At 50.0% G+C, this 19,918-nt stretch overlaps 1 protein-coding gene across 1 annotated transcript; it reads right to left on the bottom strand.

Annotated features, from left to right (window-relative positions):
• Positions 1-13,250: 13,250 nt before the first annotated feature.
• On the bottom strand, positions 13,251-16,055 carry LOC117892440 (F-box/LRR-repeat protein 14). The gene has a single exon (XM_034798681.1). It carries the CDS (start codon positions 15,604-15,606, stop codon positions 14,017-14,019), a length of 1,590 nt encoding a protein of 529 aa, XP_034654572.1. The 5' UTR covers positions 15,607-16,055; the 3' UTR covers positions 13,251-14,016.
• Between the last annotated feature and the right edge of the window lie 3,863 nt (positions 16,056-19,918).

Raw genomic sequence — 19,918 nt, forward strand, 5'->3', positions numbered from 1 at the left:
TTTAAATACGAATATCTTTCGTTTATGCTCTAAGTTTTCAATTAAAATATGATTTAACGAAAGCTAATCTCACTGTTTAGAACGAATCTGTAACGATGACAAGTCCAAGCCCAAGCCCCAGTCCTCCCACAAAATGGTTTTTGTTAATGCCTAGCCACACGCATAGATTGGCTGAATAGACAATTTGATAATTTTAATTCGTTTGTATACAAGACTGATTAATAGTTACCACAAAAAGCAAACACACACCAGAGACAGAGCTGTGTGTCCACTTCCACAGGTGCCCATTCTGTTCCGTTTCCAGCAGCAAGCCCAGGCAAACAATAGATAAATACTCCAACGAATAACAAGAATTTTTGTACTTAGCAGAGAGAGCAGCTCCAAAGCAGCTCTCTACTCTCCACCAATACCATAAACCACACCCATAACCACACCATTTCCATTACCATGCAATATGCCTACAACTAGTAAACGATAAACGATGAATTTTGATATGAACGATTATATTAAATATTGGATAATGGATATAATGGTTTATAATGTGCTCGATATTTGCATTTTGAGATAGATTATTTAACCCACACACACACCCCACACACACACACACACACACACACACAGCACACACCGAGCTACTTGCAGCTCACTCGAATATACTGCCGGACCCGTACTGAGAGCTGGAGGAGTGCTCCACTTGCTGTACGAATAACTTCCAGTAAGAGAAACTTTGCAGCTTTGATTAAACATTAAACACTTATACAAAATAGTTTCTAACTAACTGAGATGCTTACAAATGGTCAAACAATAAACAAAGACACACACATCCAATCATAGATACGCCCAGAGCCACACTTGCAGCCGAACTTTCAAAGTTAGTTAAAAAACTTAAATTCAAGTTGTAAAGCATTCAATTTTAAAGCATTATAAAATACATTAAATAAATTTCAACAAAAAATGCTACTAGAAAACCGCTTTACCTGGCTGGGGGAATTATGTGGAAATTATGACATAATTTTATGGCTGGCACCTGGCTGGATGGATGCGTTGGGTTTGCCCATGCCCATGCCCGCTCCTGTTTAAAGTTCTTTAAAGGCAGCACACGAGGGGTTGCTGGGGTTGTGGATGGATGCCAGTACATACAATACATCCACCATCGCTCCACTCAAAGACACAGCAGGACCAGGGGACCGCCCACGCGTTGCCTTTGTCTATGGCTATGTGTGGCAGAGTGGCAGAGTGGCAGCGTGGGGGAGAGCACAAGGACGGGGTGGCGTGGCACATCATCTGTGTATCTGCTTACGCGTGCTCTCAGCTTTAGTTTGGGTCTCAGTCGAGTTTCAGTTTCAGGCTGAAGCTGAAGCCACTGACTGTCTCTCCCCTACGAGGACGAGGACGAGGACGAGGAGTATGCATGGACGAGGGCTACGCCTTTGGCAGCTGCCTCAACTTTTCGCACAGCGCACATCGCACGCTTCGCAAATAAATTACAAATTGTTTCGTTCCAGCACAGCTACTACTTACACACACACACACAGAGAGAGAGGGAGTCCTACTCCTTCTCCATTCGATGCCATCCCCCAGCGAGACCCACAGCCCTCGCACAATTCGCTTCAAACATTCTAGCCTGACGTTCGAAATGTTCCCGTTCGCATTTTCTCTAAAATGTTAAAATTCACGAGGCCCAGGCCCAGGCCGTGCCACATTCCCACTCCTGCTACGGCAGGCTGCCACCCAGAGTGGCCTCCCCCAGGCGGCACAGGACCTGCGTTATCAGCGCCGCACTCTGTGCGCTTATCTTCCTCCATGTACGTTTCGTTTCATTCTTGGGTTCTGTTTCATTCGTTTGTTCGCTGCTCCTTGCTTGCGCCTCCTCCCTCTGCCTGCCTGCCTGCTGCCTGCTGCCTTCCTTCTTATCCGTTTGTTTGTCCGTGCTTCCGCCTCATCTGTGCGACCGTCCGCACATCCTGTTCCTTCTCTGCCATTTCCACGTCCTTGTGTGTAGTTCGGGAAATTTGGTTTTTCTCTAGCAGCTAGAAAAAGTTGCAGCAATTGGAAAATGTTAAACTCCTTGCGGCCGGAACTCTGGGCCTGTTCCTGGGCCCTGGACTTCAATATAACGCATACGCGCTGTGGTCCGGCCCAGAGGATCGTCTGCAGAACGGACTCCACAAACTTCTGCGGAGCTCCACAGTGCAAGGGGTGGGTGTGGGCTGTGGGCTGTGGGGTGTGTGTGCATGTGGGTAATCCCAGCAAGTAACTTGAGCACTTTATGGCACAACGCGCACGTGTGCCAGTGTCAGTATCAGCGGAGTGTTGGAGGAGGGCGCGGGTGCGGGTGCGGGTGCGGGTGCTGGTGTGTATCTGTGCTAGATAGCCGCGAAGGATACTTGAGAGCGAGTTTGGGCATGGGAAAAGCTGCTCCCCTTAAAGCTGCGATGGCTCTAGGTTTAAACACACTTTAGGCATTATCCATTTTAATTACATTAAAAAACTTTTTTGTTGGCATAAAATAAATTGGAGCCAAAGACAAGAACGAAGACAAAGATTGGGGGGGGCTAGGGCCAAAGCAAAGCAAAACTTATGTCACTTTGATCCTTAAAAGTAACTTCAAGGCAACTCATGCGAGAGACAATGGGGAACTATGTAGCCACCACCTACCCCCAGCCGTGCCGACCCAACCCCTGGCAGTCGCTCTGCCGCTCCCTCTCTCGGTAATCAAGTTTAGTCTTTAAAATTGAAATTCCAGCATTAGGCGAGGAATGCGACAAACGGGAAATACCATCCGAAAGGGGTTGCTCGATGGCAAAAGGATTGTGCGGCAGAGAGGGGTAGAAATGTGGCCCCTGCTCCGCTTATCTGCCTCGAATGTGCCGCAGCACGCATGGAATATGCCCAAGAAATCGTTTGCACATTGCCAAATTCAATGTACAAATGAATTATTCAAACTCAAGCGTAAGATTTGCAGGCACAAATTAGTCAAGGAATGGATTCAATCAGAGCACAAATTCTGCCTGCAATTTCTCGCTCCTTTCATTGATTAAAGTTTCGTATTAAAGTTGCCCGAAAAACAGAAGAAAGAGAAGGGAAAGCGACAAAAATGTATGACAATCGCAGTGTCACCAGCGAGCCCAGAACCCAGAACTCAGAACCCAGAGGCCGCCCCACAACGCCTGCCAGGAGCGGGGCTGGGTCGTCAGCTTCATTGTGTTTATTTCTCATGTTAAAATCAAATTCCCGCGTGTGCAATTTTTCATTTGCCCCAGACCCGGACCCGGACCCGGACCCGTACCCGGACCAGAACTTGGGCCCCGGGCAGCTGGCAGCAGGCGGCAGGCGGCAGGCGCTGGAGCCGTACTCGCAGCCCAGTGGAGAAATGAAAAGGAAGTGGAAAAATGTGTAAAGGTGCGTGTGGCAGGGTGGCACGACAGAGTGGCGGGAGGGGCGGGGAGGGGACTGAGCTCGAATGGGGTGGGCTATGGGCTGGAGGGGGTGCGACTGCTTGGCTGGCTCTTCCGGCGTGCTGCCTGACGTCAGGTGAAGTCAGCTTAAAGCGAAACTTTGGCCAAGAAAACTTCAAGAGTTTCCTTCTGCCTTCTGCCATTTCTTAACTTTCATTCTGCAGTTGAAGAATCGCGTCCACGAGGCAGGAGTTGATGCATGCCGCATGCTGCCTGCAGGCAGGAGAAGAGTTGAAGCTGCTCGAGCATTAAAGCTAGTGCCGGAGATGGTGCTGGAGCTCAGCTGCATTTTGGGCAACATTTTTCGATACCTGTCGGCATGTGTCGGGGTGTGCTGCCTGCCTGCCTGCCGCCTCAGCACAGCACACCAAGAAGCATGCCCCCAGCCCCCAGTCCCCAGCCCCATCCATCTTCGCGTGCTGCGTGCTACTCCTCCTTGGCGCCCGCATAACTTGCGCTCTAAACAAAACAAAAATGCGTTGGCAAAGCGTAGGACCACAGACAGCCAGAGTCAGAGCCAGGGACAGGGACAGGACAAGAGGCTGAGTCAGGGGCAGAGTTGGAGGCAAAGGCAAAGGCAGCTGGCTGCGATGACTACGATGGTGATGGTGATGGCGACACTGGCAACAGCAAAGGCAACATCAGCGGAATACACTGCAAATCATGGAGAGAACTACACTTTGGTGTGCACTTTGGGCTTAGAGGAGGAGGATGTCGAAAGTGAGACCAAAATGGGAAGCTTCTGCAGCTGCAACTCTAGAATCAGTGGGCAGAAAAGGCACTAAAGCTTAGAGGAAGAGTTAAGGAGCAAAAGGAACAACCTCTTCCTGGCTGTTATCCCTGGCAGAGTATTTCCTCTTCGGTGTGGGCGGCATTTCCCTCTAAACTACTCCTGCCCGCTTCGCTGGATGGCGTTGGCTGCCTGGCTGCTTGCTCCCTGTAAGGACAGCGACAGGCCGACGAGGACGACGATGACTACGACGGCAACGGCAACGGCAACGAAGGCAACGCCAAAAAGGAGAATGGTTGGGGAGGGGGGAGAGAAACGGCAACGGCAACCCGAGAAGGGGGACATGGGATGGTGAGAGGGGAATGAATGCTTGATGCGGAGGGAGGAGGAGCAAGGGAGGCAGACACGACACACCAAGTGTACAATAGCTTTAAGCTTAAACTCTCGCACACTTGCACGCACACACAGGCACACACACAGAGCGACACACAGATACACTCCTCTAAGCATATATTTGGGAATACAGGGCCACAAGCACAATTCAAGAGAGAAGAAAAAGCAACAGAGAAGCATTTTGTGTTGCTTTTTGCAGAGAGACGCGACCCAACCTTGGGGCCCATTTGGATGGGAGAAGCACTTCGGGGGGCAGGGCAGGAGCTGGAGCAGCGGCGACTCACGATCGCAGGCTAAAGCCCAGCACGGGTGCACCCTGTATATGCCCCAAACGGCAGTGGGGAAGAAAATTCACGGACGAACGCTATGCTCGTATGTCCAAGTCCAAGAAAGAAAAATACTTGCTGCGACAACACACAGGCAGTGAGTGAGTGAGCGTGCCAGGGATGGCAGACACTCATCCTGATGGTAAGATCTTGGGCCTTCCAGCTGCTCTTCCCATAAATGGGTCACTTTTGTCCGTATCTGCGATCAAGAAAGTTCTCCTTATCTGGTGGGGGAACAACGTAAATTAAATATGATATTCGGGGGGGTTTGTACAGCTGTGCAGGCGATAAGAGTTACTCCACAAGCGACAGAACTACAGAAAAGCCACACCAGCCCAGCCCTGGCAGCAGCAACGCGACTGAAGGCAGAGGCAAGGCAAGACGACCGACCCGACCAGCCAGCCAGGCAGAGACAGAGACGGAGACAGAGGCAGGCCAGGCAGCTCCAGCTATAGCTACAGCTACAGCTACATCTACAGCTCCGTTGCTCGTGGGGCTCGGCGGGGTTCGTTGCGGGGCTGCAGCGCCCATTTGAGGGAGCCATCAAGTAGCGTATTCAACGCCACGTCGCAGGGCGTTTGACATTTCCCCATACTTGCTGGCGCGACGCACCATCAAGTGCGCAGAAATCGACGAAATTCACTGCACGCAGGCGGCAGATAAAAGAACTCGTTACTTTATGGCGCGTCCGCCACCAAAATGGACCGGGTAAAGCCGAGCACGCCAGCCATTGGCGGCAAACTGTCGACTTGCTGGGGCGATGCGCCCGAGCAAGTTTTCAATTGTTCGGGCGGAGCAGCGAGGCGCAGGCAAATGCACGACTTGCTGGCGCGAACGTGGCTCGGCCCCCCCACCCGAGCGTCTTCTGTTATCCAGTGGTGGGTAGGCAACAGAGAGAGAGAGAGCACAAGAGTAGCGAAGAGAGACGAGGCAAAACACGCTCTCCTCTCTCGCTCACTGTCGCTCTCTGGCTGTGTGGGTTGCTAGCTGTGTGTGTGTGGTGTGGGGCTGCTGAATATCTCTCGAGTGAGCGCTGAATGAGCTTGAAATATATTTCAAAATACAACGGATGCAACGGATCTGTTTTAACCCTTTGCCCATGCAGGTGAAACAATTATTTGCAAAAATTTCGCATATTACAAATAGTTATTAAATATTTGCCAAAGCCTAAACAATTTCTGTGCAATAATTTAATCTTAATGAAACCCAAAAGATAATCCAGGTTTATCGTTGCCTACTTTGGTGGCGCTGCAGTCGGATGCCAGTGAAATATTACAATTATCTATCTACTATCTATGCGTTTGAAATTGCATGCAGCACACACACAGACCCACACACACGCACACACTCAGGCAGACACAAAAGGGAATGTGCATTCCATGCACATTTCATGCATTTCCTTTGTACAGGCCAACTTATCAAGTTTCCTGTCCGCCGCCAACGAATGCAACCCCCAAAATGCATCCAGCGCCACCCAGCAGAGCCGCCCCACCGCCCACCATTAAGCATATACAATATATTCCGACCATGTACTGTACAGCTGCAATGGCAATGGCAACAGCAACTGCAGCAGCAGCAGCGACGACTCCATCAACCAACAACAAGAACAAGGCCCATCTGCAATTCCGATTTCGGTTGCATTTTTGTTGCACGCACATCATTTTGGTGCGGCTGCGGATAATGATTTGGTTACATTTGATTTTGTTGCCGTTTTTAATGCAGAAAACGGGGAAGAATACACTACACTGCGGGAATGGTTAATGCAGAAATTAAACTGCAACCAATGGGACTTATCCTGGATCTGTGCCTCTTCCATAGCTGTTTTTGCTGCACATTTGCAGCTTTGGTTTTCTGGTTTCCCCATTGAACCTAGAGGCAAGAGCATCTAAAATTTCATTGGCAGATTACTCCACAAATGTCCAGCTCCCATTTTGCGGGCCAAGCGGAAGTGCGACGGGCATGCCAGCCTCGGTCTGTCCTGCGGTTTAATTTATTTATTTATTTATGCATTTTCGCATTTATTGCAACACATTTTAATATGCATCTCGGGGCGTGGCTGATACCCCAGCGTTTGCAATTAACTCGCAGCGCAGAGTCGAAGGAGGGGAGGGGAGGGGAGCACTGAAACGGGTCGCAAAGATCCTAAGGCGGATCAGGCAGGTGGCTGACACAGAAACAGCCAGGCTGTGCCACCGAAGCCAAGCCAAGCCAAGCCAAGCCAAGCAACAGGCCAAGCAGGCCAGAGAGAGAAGCAAGCACAGGCAACATGCAACAGCAGCAACAACTTGCAGCAGAAACAACAACAACAACAACAACAACGACAATGGCCAAGTGCTGGACAACTCTTGACATGCATATGCAAAGGTCTTTCCCAGTTTGCCGCACAATCAATTTTGCGAGAGACCTTCGCTCGATTCTCATCGTTCCCGTGGCACTGGGAACCCGCCAAAATGCAAATGACGACAGCAGCAGCAGCAAAAGCAACAACAAAGGCTGAAAAAAGCCACGTACTGCCACAAGAACTTTGATGAAGCGAAGCCTTTGATGTGCACCGTTGTTGGTCGACTAACCCCGGAGCTCCCTTCATCCCAACCCCGGCATTAGTTCACCTCCACAGCGCTCGTCCCTCCGTCCATATGGCACGCCATATTAAATAATCAATATTTGTGCCAAGTCCAACTCCAAGTCAAGTCCCGGCCAGTCTCGGGTCAGGTCAGGCCCAAGCCGAGCCGAGCCGGAAGTCGTTGTCACATCAAATGGCGACAAAGCACTTCCGCTGCTCTTTCTTCCTCACGAACAAAAGGATGCTGGCAGAAGCGAGAGCACAGGCGAAAAGTTTAGCGTTTCCTTTCAAGCTTCAGTTACCCAGCCACCAGCTAGATCTCGGTCCGTCTCCGTGGCACATGTCTAGAGCACGTGATGTGGTCGAACGCAGGGGGAGGATCGGGTGTGCTTTTACTTGGATTTTACTCGGCTATCAAGGCGTGTCGAATTTCCATACACAGAGGGGGGGAGGGAGGCTAGTTGATATGCAACATTCCCAGACAAAGTCTGCCTGCCTGTCGCCTGTGCCAGCTAAGAGCGGAGAGGGTCTGCGATTACCTTAGCCGTTTCCTGGATCTAGGGAAATCTACGCTATGGAATGTCAGTGGGTTCTGGAATCTAGATGCAGCTACAGATACGGATAGATGGAGTTAGCTCTAGTTCTCGGTCGGGGACATATTCCACCAGCATTTCCAACGCTTTTTCGTTACGTTTCGTTTCGATTCGTTTCCAGTGCCCCGCCGCCGCGATCATCGTCTGCTCTTTGTGCATTCTTTTAGTTTGCTTTGTGCCGCCGTTGCGCTTCTACTCCTCTTGTCTCTCTCTCGCTCTCTCCTTTGTCACCGTGTTCTGCGCTCTGATCTGCTCCCCCGCACCCGCACCCTGTGCACCCCCCTTGCTGTCTATCGTCGGCCTGGGCTCCAACGAGCCATGCAGTCATCGGCGACGTCGCTGAATTTCGTTTTAGCCCCCCAACCAACCAACCAACCAACCAACCAACCGATCCGCACCGAACCGAACCCGAACCAAAGCCAAAACCAAACCAACGGTGATTCATCGAAATTAAAAATAAGTGTTTTGTATCTGTATCTCAGCGCTTGTTTCACATTCCCCGCCGTTGCCGTTGCCGTTGCTGTGGCTGTCGCTGTCGTTCCTCGCCTCGCTGTTGTTTCGCTCACATTCCATTCCACTGGCTTCAGCGATAGCCTCAGCGATTTCCCTTTGACACTGTGGAGTCGAAGGTAGAACAAGTTCCAGAAACAAATCTATCAGAACTGTGGAACGTTCCATGGGGATATTCGAAGGCAAGTTCCGAGCGGATTCTGAGCAGTTTTTGCACTCTGAAGTTGTTCAGCTCCCTGGGACATTGATTTGTGGAGAATATATTTATTTATATTACTTCCGACTTTCTTCTCAAACATTTCTCAAGCTGCAATCGTGGAACACTCTCCTGCCACACGTGCTGCCAGAATTTATCTGGATTCTGATTTATGTGCGAAACTCTCTCCATCTCAGAGCTATCTTCATATGCCGGATTTCCCTTGTGTTGTTTGTTCAAGGACACCTGTTTCCACACATTCCACGCCCGATCAGCCGCGGCATGCAACATCCGCCTCTCGAATCCTGCAGCAGCAGGTAGCTGGCCGCGACCGTGATAGCCGCCGCTCCTTGGTGATTTCAGTGGTGGTGGCGGTGGCGGTGGTGGTGCTTTCTCCATCCTTGGCTGGTCACCTTGGGCGGCATTCACGAAATGTGTGTATCCATGACACACACACACACACACACGCACACACTCTGGCACTCACTTTCCCACACCCTGAGACGGGAGAGGGGGGTATGGTACACACACACACAGACACATAGGGGTCCGTTGTGGATTAAAATTTCTTCGTTCCTTCTTTCTTTTTTATACGCGTACGAGTATGTGTGTTGAATGCATTTCCATTTCCCTTCTGGCCTAGCTGTGCCGCCAGGGGAGCGCTATGGAGAGTGGATGGTGGAGAGCGGAGAGAGTGGGGTGGGGAGGGGAGGGGGCATTTATTTTCGGCATTTGAAGTTAGTCCTTTGAAAAAAACGGGGGTTCAAACTCAAAGTGCTAGGACCGAGCCGAACCGAAGCGAACGAAATCGAAATGGAACCGTCTGCGTGTACCACCGTGCGAAGGGTTGCTCGACGCTCGACGCTCGACGGTTTCTCTCCCCGAGAACTCTGTGTGTGTGTGTGTGTGTGTGTGTATCTGTGTGTACGGTAAAAGGAACACATTTGGATGGCAGACGACTGCTGCTGAGTCTCAACCAACTCAACCAACTCCCTGTGCGACATTTCGGTGCCCCGTTGGAACCGGACTCAGGCAGCGGCAGAGTTGGAATCGATTTTGGAATTCGTCTCGTGCCGGGGAGTGCGTGGAAAATGCTGATAAATGTGAGTTAGATTCGGAATCTCCCTGTGCCCGGCTGGCACCAGGACCCCCCCCCAGCAGCAGCAACTTGCTCTGCCATGCTAATGAGACCCCCTCCGGACCGGAGCCACCTCCACTGCAAATGCAGTTGCATATCAGAGCCAAAGTTTCCTCCCCAATCTGAACGATAAGTCGCCAGGCCTGTGCCCTGCACCGTTCGGTGGGTGGGTGGCTCGTTGGCTTTGTTTACCCACGTCGACTGATAAGATAAGCAATGGCCCAAGTCTGACAACGCGTCGGGGCCTGGACACAGAACAGACCCCTGGAGTCTGTTGCTCCCGCTGTGGCCTCGGTGGCCTCCGTCCCCGACCCCGTCCCCATGCTTGTGACTCGCCTTGACGATATCTTGCGTTACGTTCCTGCGTTTCACAAAATTCAAAATTCATAGAATGCAAATGTTGGCTAAACAACATGGCCAGGCCAGGCCAGGCACGGCACACGAGCCAGCAGCGCACTCCCCAGTTGGGGCACAAACAGAAATAGACACAGAGGCAGAGACCACACCGATTCAGGTCTCCGTCGGCGAAGGGGAGAGGGGCAGAGGGGCAGAGAGAGTCCACTCTTGAGTCAGGTTTTGTGTGTTGAATTTTAACTAAAGCGAACTTAAGCGGGCATTTCAATCGAAGTTGTACCAGCATCAGAAATAGCCGACTTTGATGCGGAGTCTCCGTTACCCAAGATGCACTTTGATGTGGTCTCTGCGAGAGGGTATTACCAGCTGCAGATTTCCCACATCGTAGGGAGGGGAATGTACACATTCCAGCAGAGTTTCAGTAGATAACCCTCCTCCGATTTGCTTTAAAGTTCTATCTGGCCCCGCGCTATCAGATTTAGGCGTTAATCCTTGCATCAGTTGGAGTTCTGTTTTGGGGCTAAATATTATCCTCGCTTAAAGCTTTAAGAGTGGGCCGCCCCGGTGATTGCAGGCGTTGAAAATTTCCAATTGGATGGCTTCTATGTACATACGCTGAAGTACATATGTACACACACACACACACATACATACATGTACACAAAATGTTAATCAAACACACAGGCAGGGACTCACGCACACACGCACTTGACGCATACGCACATTTAATGCAAATTTAAGCAGTTAGCAAGCAAGTAAAACCGTTATGTACGCCACACAGGCCTACGTACATACATACATATGTATGTACATTTGTATGTAAATATGTATGTATGTATGTACTTACATGCATGTTCGAGTGCATGTAGAGTGTGTTTGTAAATGCATCGCTGCTTATGTGCACATACATAATGCAGGGAATATAAATAATTGCAATACATAAGAGATGTCCGTGTGTTTGTCCCTTGCATAACCGCATGCAGTACATATGTACATACGTACATACATATGTATGAATGTACATATATCGGCATCTGCATCTCTGGCTGGCTGCACATTTCATTGGAATTGCATTAGTGTGGCCCTTTGTTCATTACAAAATGCAGGAGACACGCACGCACCGCACACACTCGTGTCCGGGCCATGGAATAAAATGAATTGCCAGCAAAATATTTACGCATTTGTTGGATAAGATAAACAACTCCTCCAGCGCATCCAACGCATCCATCCATCCCACCCATAGCCCCATGTCCAGCTGCATTGAAAATACATACAATACAATTTGCTTTTGGTTTTTTATACATATTTAATTTATTTTCTCTTCCTTCCGCATGATCCGTTCGTCTTCTGCTCCTTCTCCTCGAGGGGCGCTACCTTCTTCGCCATCGTGGCACAACAGAAATATCAATCAATCAATCAATCAATCAATGGAGATCTCTTAGGGCTAGGGGCAAACTGGTAATGTAATCAAAAATCAAGGGTCTCAAGAATCAACATAGTTCGTAATAAGAATAATAATAGTAATAATAGTTTTGCAAAAAGAATTAAGGCATTCGGTATATTGCGGCTCAACAAAAAGTTCTTCGAATTCGGGGACTCCATTACTTAACATAACATTGGAATTACAATATTTTAATTATTTAGTTTTTTAGTTTTTCATTTAATTTATTCTGTTTTGTTTGTTTGGAAGGTGTGTGTTTCCCTTGTTTCTGCTTAAATAAAATTACGTAATTGTTTTTTAGCTTTTAATTTTGTTTGTTTGTGTGTGTGTGTGTGTGGTGTGTTTTTTATACAATACATTTTATATCACAATAGAAAAAAGAATTAATTCGTATATTCTTTTCAATCGTTATCGCGCTCTGCTCTCTTTTTTTACGTTTTTTTAAGTTTTTTGTTTTGCTTACTTATAAATTAAACAATAAAAAATGTACAGAATTTTCTTTAACGCTTGTGTGTTTGTGTTTGTGTGTGTTGGTGAGTTTTTTCGCTATGTTTTCCTCTTCATTTTCGTATTTGACTAATTGTGGCTTTTAGAATGCTAAAAACTAAAAACTAGGAATTAAATTTAGGCATTTTGTTTAAGTTCTACTATTAACATGTTTTTTGCTTAGTTTTTTTTTTTTTTATTTTCTTTAATTTGTAATCAACTAAATTAAACGGCATAACTAACGGACGCTGTACTAAAGCGAATTCGCAAACGAAACGCGCAAAAGGAGCTGACGGGAGGAACAAAGAAGAAACAGAACAAAAAAAGAACACAAACAGTATAAGGTTGAACGAGTAGCTGAGCGGAGCAGTGAGGAGAGAGAGAGGAAGATAAAAGTTGTAGAGACACAGCAACAAAGAGCAAATGTTAGCGGAGGTGGGGAGCAGCGACAGTGAAGCAAAGTCAAAGTTGCGCCCAAGGTATGTTAGACTTTAAGGGTGAGGTTGCCAAAGAGAGTGCGCAACTGTTTCCCCTGTCAGTGAAACTGTAATCGGTGGAGCTCTGGCTATCCCTCACCTTATGGAAGCTTTACCTTGGTTAAGCCTCGTCTCAGAAGCTTTAAGCTGCCTTCCTACCTCGCCTCTCTTCGGCATACACTTAACTCCACACACACACGCATACACAGCCAAGGCAGCTGCCTTCGCCGTACATTCTTCATGTCTTTGTTGTTTTTGTTGCAGTTGCTGCTGCTGCTGCCGCTGTGGCAATGGAGGACGCTGGCTTTTGTAGCCGAAGCGTGAATTAAAATAAACTATTTAAATTTATTTGCATCTGTTTAACGGCGGCCTGCATTGCACATACATATGCATGTGTTCTCTCTCTACGTGTGTGTGTGTGTTATAATGTGCTGCCCACTCCATCGCACTCTCGCCCTCTCACTCTTACTCTCCCGCTGCTCCTACTCTGCTGCTCTCCTGCTCTCCTCTCTCATGACGCTTATCGCGCGTCTCCATCGCCATGCACTTTGTTGCTGTCGGCCATAGCTGCAGTTGTTGTTGTTTCTTTTTTCTCTCGTTTCTGTTTCTGTTTTTTTCCTTTTTTTTATCGCTGCGTGCGTGTAAGCCGACGCCAGTGGGGGCCCCGTCCCACCGCTCTATCCCCCTTAGGAACCAGCGGCACAACAACACAGAGCAAGCTCCATGACGCCGCCGTCGCCCCACCTCGCTTCCCACTCTTTCGCTCTTGCTATGTCGCAGTGTATGTGTTCGTGTATGTGTTTCATTGTTTGCTTTTTGTTGTTGTTTCTGCCTCCGCCTGTTTCTACGTCTCTTTCTGACACTCTACTCCACCTCTCCACGTCTCTCCGCTTCTACACGATTCGTACGAAAAAATTTAGTACAGCGTGTGGTATGGCAAACGAAAGCTATGAGTTTTCAGTGTATCTTGTCTGCCCCGAAGTTGACTTCCCGCCCTGCCCTTACCATTCCATTCCCCTCTCCCCATGTAATTACGTGCCACAGCCAGACGACATGCAACTTCTCGACGCTGTCCTGGACACACGGGCAAATGGGCATGGTCAATCGGCAGTCGGCAATCCAATCCGCTGGGTAGGTAGGATTGAAAGTCACACGCACACTTCAGGGCCACCACCTCCACACTCCACGAGTGTCTCTTCTCCGCCAGAAGTCTAGCCCGGACCAGCATTGGTAGCATTGGAACTCGTACTGTTGGGATTGCTGTTAGTGGTGGAGCTCCTTCTCTTGAGCGCCGATGCTGCCGCTTCTGCTGCCTCCGCCTCCGCGCAGGCATTGCAGTCATGGTGGACGCATCATCTGACCAGCCACAGGCCCAGGTTGAGCTTCTGCAGCTTGGGCAGCTTCATGATGATGTCGATGCCCTTGGAGCTCAGCTGCGTGCAGCCGTAGAGATCGATCGTCTTGAGGTTGGTGAGATCCTCGGCGAGCGTCTGCAGGCCCTTGTCCGTGATGCGGCTGCACTGGCCGATGTTCAGGTTCTCCAGCTCCTGCAGCGACTTGGCAATCTTCACCATGCCCTGGTCCGTGATCTGGCACTGGTTGAGCGAGAGGGAGCGCAGGCGGTAGAGTCCCTGGGCGATGTGCGTCAGTGCCTGATCGCTGATCTTGTCGCAGAAGCTCACGTCCAGGGAGTTGATGCCGCTGCCACCCTCCGTGAGGTAGGCCATCCCGATGTCCGAGATGTTGTCGCAGGAGCGCAGATTCAGCTGCTCCAGCTTGGGCATGCGCGCCAGGTGCTTCAACCCGCTGTCCGTCACGCTGACGCAGAAGCTCAGGTTGATGGACTTCAGGGAGGTGAGGCCCTGCGCGATGTGTCCCAGCGCCTCGTCGCTTAATCTCTGACAGTCCTGCAGGCCGAGGTGCTCCAGCTGGAGGTTGCCTTCGGCCGTCTCGCGACTGAAGCCCGCCAGGTGACCGATGCCCTGGTCACTGATGTGCCAGCAGGAGCGCAGATTCAGGTGACGCAACTTCTTCAGGCCCCACGCGATCAGCAGGAGGCCGGTGTTGGTGATGTTGCAGCAGCCGCCCAGCTCCAGATTCTCAAGGTTGCGCAGATGCTGCGCGATCCGGCCTAGACTCGTGTCCGTGATCTGTTTGCAGAGCGAGAGGTCCAGCGTCTTGAGGTTGGGCAGATCCACGTTGAAGGCGTGTCCCAGGTTCATGTCCGCCACGTTGAAGCATCCGCTGAGGTTCAGCGACGTCAGCGCCGGCACACCCAGCACCAGATCCTTGAGCGAGCGGCGCAGTGAGAGAATCTGCACCTTCTTGATGCCGCGCCTCACCAGACAGTTGAATAGACTGGGGCTGGAGCGCTTCAGGTGCAGCTTGGCCTCCACGCCCTTCCACACGCTCTTGGCATAGGCCGCGTCCCGCCAGGCGCTGCACACTTGGGCCGCACGGCCCAGATCCCGCACCGGCAGGTGCTCGAAGATCTGCTCGAGCAGTTCCGGGAAGAGGTTGCTGATGTGCGTGCCCTCCACTGGGGGCGGGCTCTCCGGCGAGGCGGGTCTGTGCTGGTGGTGGTGATGATGGTGATGGTGGTGCTGCGCATGGGCCGCTGCTGCTGCTGCGGCGGCTGCTGCCGCGGCCGCGTGTTGCAGGTATAGCGCCGGCGGAAGGGTCTGCAGCTGCGGGCGGTGGTGCAGGGCGTAGGGCGTGAAGCGCAGCAGGTGGTGGGCGCTGCGTGTGAGGCCGGGCAGCTCAGTCTGTGGGTAGAGTTCGTCCATGCCCCAGACAGGGGCGCCATTGGCTCCGCTGGGAGCGGCTCCACCCGCTGCGGCTGTGCTGCCCCCGCCGCCATGATAGTTGGTGAGGGCGGCCGCTGTCTGCAGGGAAATGGTCGTCTGATGGTGGAAGGGCAGAAGCTCTGTGTTGGTGGCCATGCTCCTCGGCGTCCTGCTGCTACCTCGTTCTCTTCCTGTAGCTCTTTCGCTGTTCGTTCTGTCTGCCGCAGACTCTTTGCTTTGTGGCTGGATGCAAGGTTCTATTGTGACGGGGTGCACTGCGGAGATGGATGCGTTCTATGTACGTCGCATTTTACTCGCTGCGCGACAGTTTCAAGGGGATACGACCGAAAGACGTTCTTGGGTTGCACTGGGGACTAGAACTTGGATGTCCGCGATGGTTCTGGCTCTGTTTATACTGATTCACTCGTGTTGCACTCTGGCTCTGGCTCTGGCGACTCTTGCACTCTGACTCTAGCACTTGGGGGCCTTTGGCTTTGGCTTGGCTCTGATGGTGGGTAAATCCAAATGTCGTTAGTGTTCGAGAGATCCAAGACGCGCACGCAACAACAACCGAACCGGACGACGTTGAGAGAAAAACTACGCTCGCTGTGGCCGCAGCAGCGTTGCTTATAGTCAAACGGACAGAGAGATACAATTCCCTTGTGTGCGTGAGCGTCGAGTAACTGTGTGAGCAGCCGAATTCAGCAATGGCTGACTGTGCGCTCAAAGCAGGTAGAGAGCGCTCTCTCTCTTCACCCTCTCTCTGCCTGCAGCTGAATTGAGCGGCGACGGAGGTTTTCGGGATGTTTGGCTTGTTTACGGCTAGATTTTGTGGGCAATTAGTCGAATATTTGGAAATTATACGATTTGCATAAGGGATTCAATAAGAAAACAAAAAACTTAAACAAACCAAGACAAAACCATGGAACAAGTTTGAAAGTATCAAAATACTCCAATTAAAACGGACAAAATCAAACGAAGATATGCAGCAGATTCGTACTGCGACTTTATTTTATGGCTTGCCAATTTTTGTCAGCACTGAAACGGGCAAGCATTTGAGAGAGCGATGAAGTCTTTGTGTTAGTGCCTCTCTCTGGCTAGATTGAGAGAGCTCTCTCGGGCTGAAATGCTAGACCTGGCTTGGATTCATCTTGATTTTGGCCCAGGCCTGACTCTATGGTCGGGTCTGGTCCACAGATTGTGTTCAGGTTCTTCTACAGAGCGACCAGCGACGGCGCGACAGAGCTCTCAATGCCAAACTCCGACGCATTTGTTGCTGCTGCTGCTGCTTGCTGGCTTGCTGTTGCATTCCAAAGTCGAGCAGGTACCTGTCTTGCCTCTTTATCTGCCTTTGCATTTGCGTTGCTGTGTGTGCATGCGAGTGTGTGTGTGCGATCGCAGCTCGCTACCTGCGAACACAACAATACAATCCCGGTTTCCAAGAAAATATTAACGATAACTCCAAAAAATGTTGCCGCACACAGGCACAGGCACAAGCAGAGGCCGAGGCATAGGCAGGCCTTCGTCGTTTTGGGATTTGGGATGATGCACAAAATCCAGCGGATGGAACAACAATAGCGGGAATGCATTGTTATTGATACTAGGAAAGCGATGCACATTCCCACTCACACACACACACACACGTAAGAATATTTTCTGTGGACCTAAAAAAGGAAAACGCCGCCACCATAGTCGTCATCGTCGTCTTCATTGCCTTCTAAAAAAGGGACCAAGACTAGGACGAGGGTTATGCCAAGGGGTAGGGGTAGAGGCGTTGTGAGAATCTGTGTCGCTACCTGCATTCGCACCCCCGCACGCACATGCGGAGAGAAAGAAAGAGCGAGAGAGTGAGAGCGGTTCGCAGCAGCTTCCTGGTCTCACTGGAGAGGGAACGGTAAAAAGGAATCGCACTCGTAGGCCCATGTTGATTTCTTGTGCGAACCTCTGTCCTTACTCCGTACTCGTACAGTCATTATCCTGGCGAGGAGGATGCCGCAGACGAAGGCAGACCCCGAAGGGCAAGGCGTGCGTACAACTTTACCAGCGCTACCTGTCCAACCGGTTTGACCCAAAAGGGCCAATCGCCCTCTATCAGTCTTTGGACGTGTCTGCCAGCAAAGTCTCTGGCAGCGCAAATAAAAATAATCTCTTCGCTGGAACTCTGGGCTCAGTCCCTCGATCCAGCAGCCACACGGCCACTGCCTCCGTCTCAAAATATAGTGCGGCACATATAATAATCGATTGGTTTTCGGCTGCCTCTCCCTCGTCATCGCATCTTCGCTTCTCTTCTTTTTTGCGTTGCGTTTTGCGTACTATGATCATCATTAAAGCGGTGGCAGAGGCAGACAGGTAGAGCAGCGACAGGAGCAGCGGCAACTGCAGGAAAAGGTGCAACACGCAGACGCAACTGCGGCAGGGCTGGGCCAAGGCTTGGATGTGGGCAGATGACAACGGATGGAGGGGAGGCCCACGCAGCAAGCTTGAGTCTTGGGCCAGCCCAGAAGACGCGATCTGCATAGCTACTCGTCTTGCCCACGGACAAACAGATTCAAGATACACACGTGCATCTATCTATCACTGGAACATCTGCAGATGGCTGACATAAATGCTGCATGTTGCTCTGTTTGTCGTCTAAGTACTTCGACTTAAGAACTTTATTGCACCTGATTAGGGAGAAGATGGTTAAATGGTGTAATCGTGCAGATAGGAATGGGAAATTTCATACTCAGGGGGATATTTATGTGTTTTCCCTTTAGGTAAAGCTAAGGTTATGCATCAATTTCCTCCTGAACGAGGCCAACTCTTAGGCTCTGGAAGATATCATCTTCGGACGCAGCTTGGCATAGTGTTGCTTCCCCGATACTTTGACTGAGAATTACCCTACCAAACTGGGCTTAGATTCTGTTACTTATTCCGGGCAAATCCAAGTCACAGCTTTATGAAGAGAAGGATTAGACAGGCATCCACAGCTGCCAGATCCACAGTCATACATATGCGCACACATCACGCAGATTGAGAGGCAGGGCTACGGGCGAGGGTTGAGAGCATATTGCTTCACCACAGTACTGCGGGAAAAAGCATACAAAAGGCCACCGCCATCAAGTCCAATTGATGTTATCGCCATCTCTGACCAATTTGTGGTTTGCCCGCATCTCGCTCTCTCCACCATACTGACCCCTGGCAGTGCATGTGGATGTGGATGGATGCCCAGGCGAAAGGGTGTGAGCAAGTTGGTGGCGTTGTGAGTGAGGTCGGGCGAACGCCGATACGGCCAGCATCAGCAGCAGCATCAGCAGCAGCATCAGCAGCAGCATCAACAGCGGCGTCAAGCTGTGACAGATTTGTTACAGAACATCACATAATTTGCCGGCGATGGCAATCTGATCACCCACCGCAGACATTGTTGTTGCACAGCGACCCAAAAGAAAGTGTCTCAAGTTAGCCCGCAGATCATTGGAACGAATGTGTTTGGATAAGAAGAACTCGTGGAGTCCGCTGAACAAGCGCTGCAATAAATCCACAGACAGGAAGAAAACTATATATCTAAATCTCTCTCTTAACAGATCTCTTAGAGCACAAAGAGTGACTTGTAGGCACTTCAGCATATCCATTCCAGACACCTAATCTTGTCTTCCATCCTTGGGCGTGTCCTGCCGCTCAGAGACCACAAAGAGAGATTGTCCTCTTGGGAACTGACACTTGTCCAGCTCTCGGAACGGCCTCCACTTCCACTCCACACACTCTCATGGCAATCAGAGTGCCAGGAAAAAACTGTAAATCGAAACCGGATTGAGAGAGGTCCGTCGACCCTCGAGGGAGACCCTGCCAGCTCAAGTGCAAAGATCCGCTGCAGCTCAAGGAGTTTTCTGGAGAAGTGTAGAGAGAGCAGACATAGATCAAATATTAAGTAGAATACCAGGAACTAGCGGTACGCGCAGCAGCTATCCGTAGATGTATATGTAAAATGTTCCTTTATTGTTGATGTAATTTTAAATGCTATATGCATATATCCATGTAGATAGATATACACTCGTATTCATATGGTAAGTATATTTCAGTTTCTTGTGTGTGTTTTGTTTGCATTTAGAAGAGTTTCGTTTATGGCATTACGCATTAAAATTAAATGTCGCTTTCGATTGGACTTCGATTTCGATTTCGATTTCAATTTCAATTTCGGTTTTACGTTACGTTCTCGTACTTAAAACTTGTTTATGCTATGACTTTAAAATACTCTAGAATCTAGATGCTAATTATTAAAACCCAGACCCAACTACGCTTCGTCTCTAAATATGGCTACGGAAGGGCGGTACAACTCAAAGCAAGTTGGATTCAGTATATGTATAACGTGTAGGAGTATGTATGTATATATGTATATGCAAGTGTATTTATATGTTTATGTATATATATATATAATATATATGTACATGCCTCGCCGATCCGGGACGACAAGGAAGTGAAATTGTGTGTG

This window comes from Drosophila subobscura, chromosome E (genome assembly GCF_008121235.1).
Source record: "Drosophila subobscura isolate 14011-0131.10 chromosome E, UCBerk_Dsub_1.0, whole genome shotgun sequence".
NCBI lineage: Eukaryota > Metazoa > Arthropoda > Insecta > Diptera > Drosophilidae > Drosophila > Drosophila subobscura.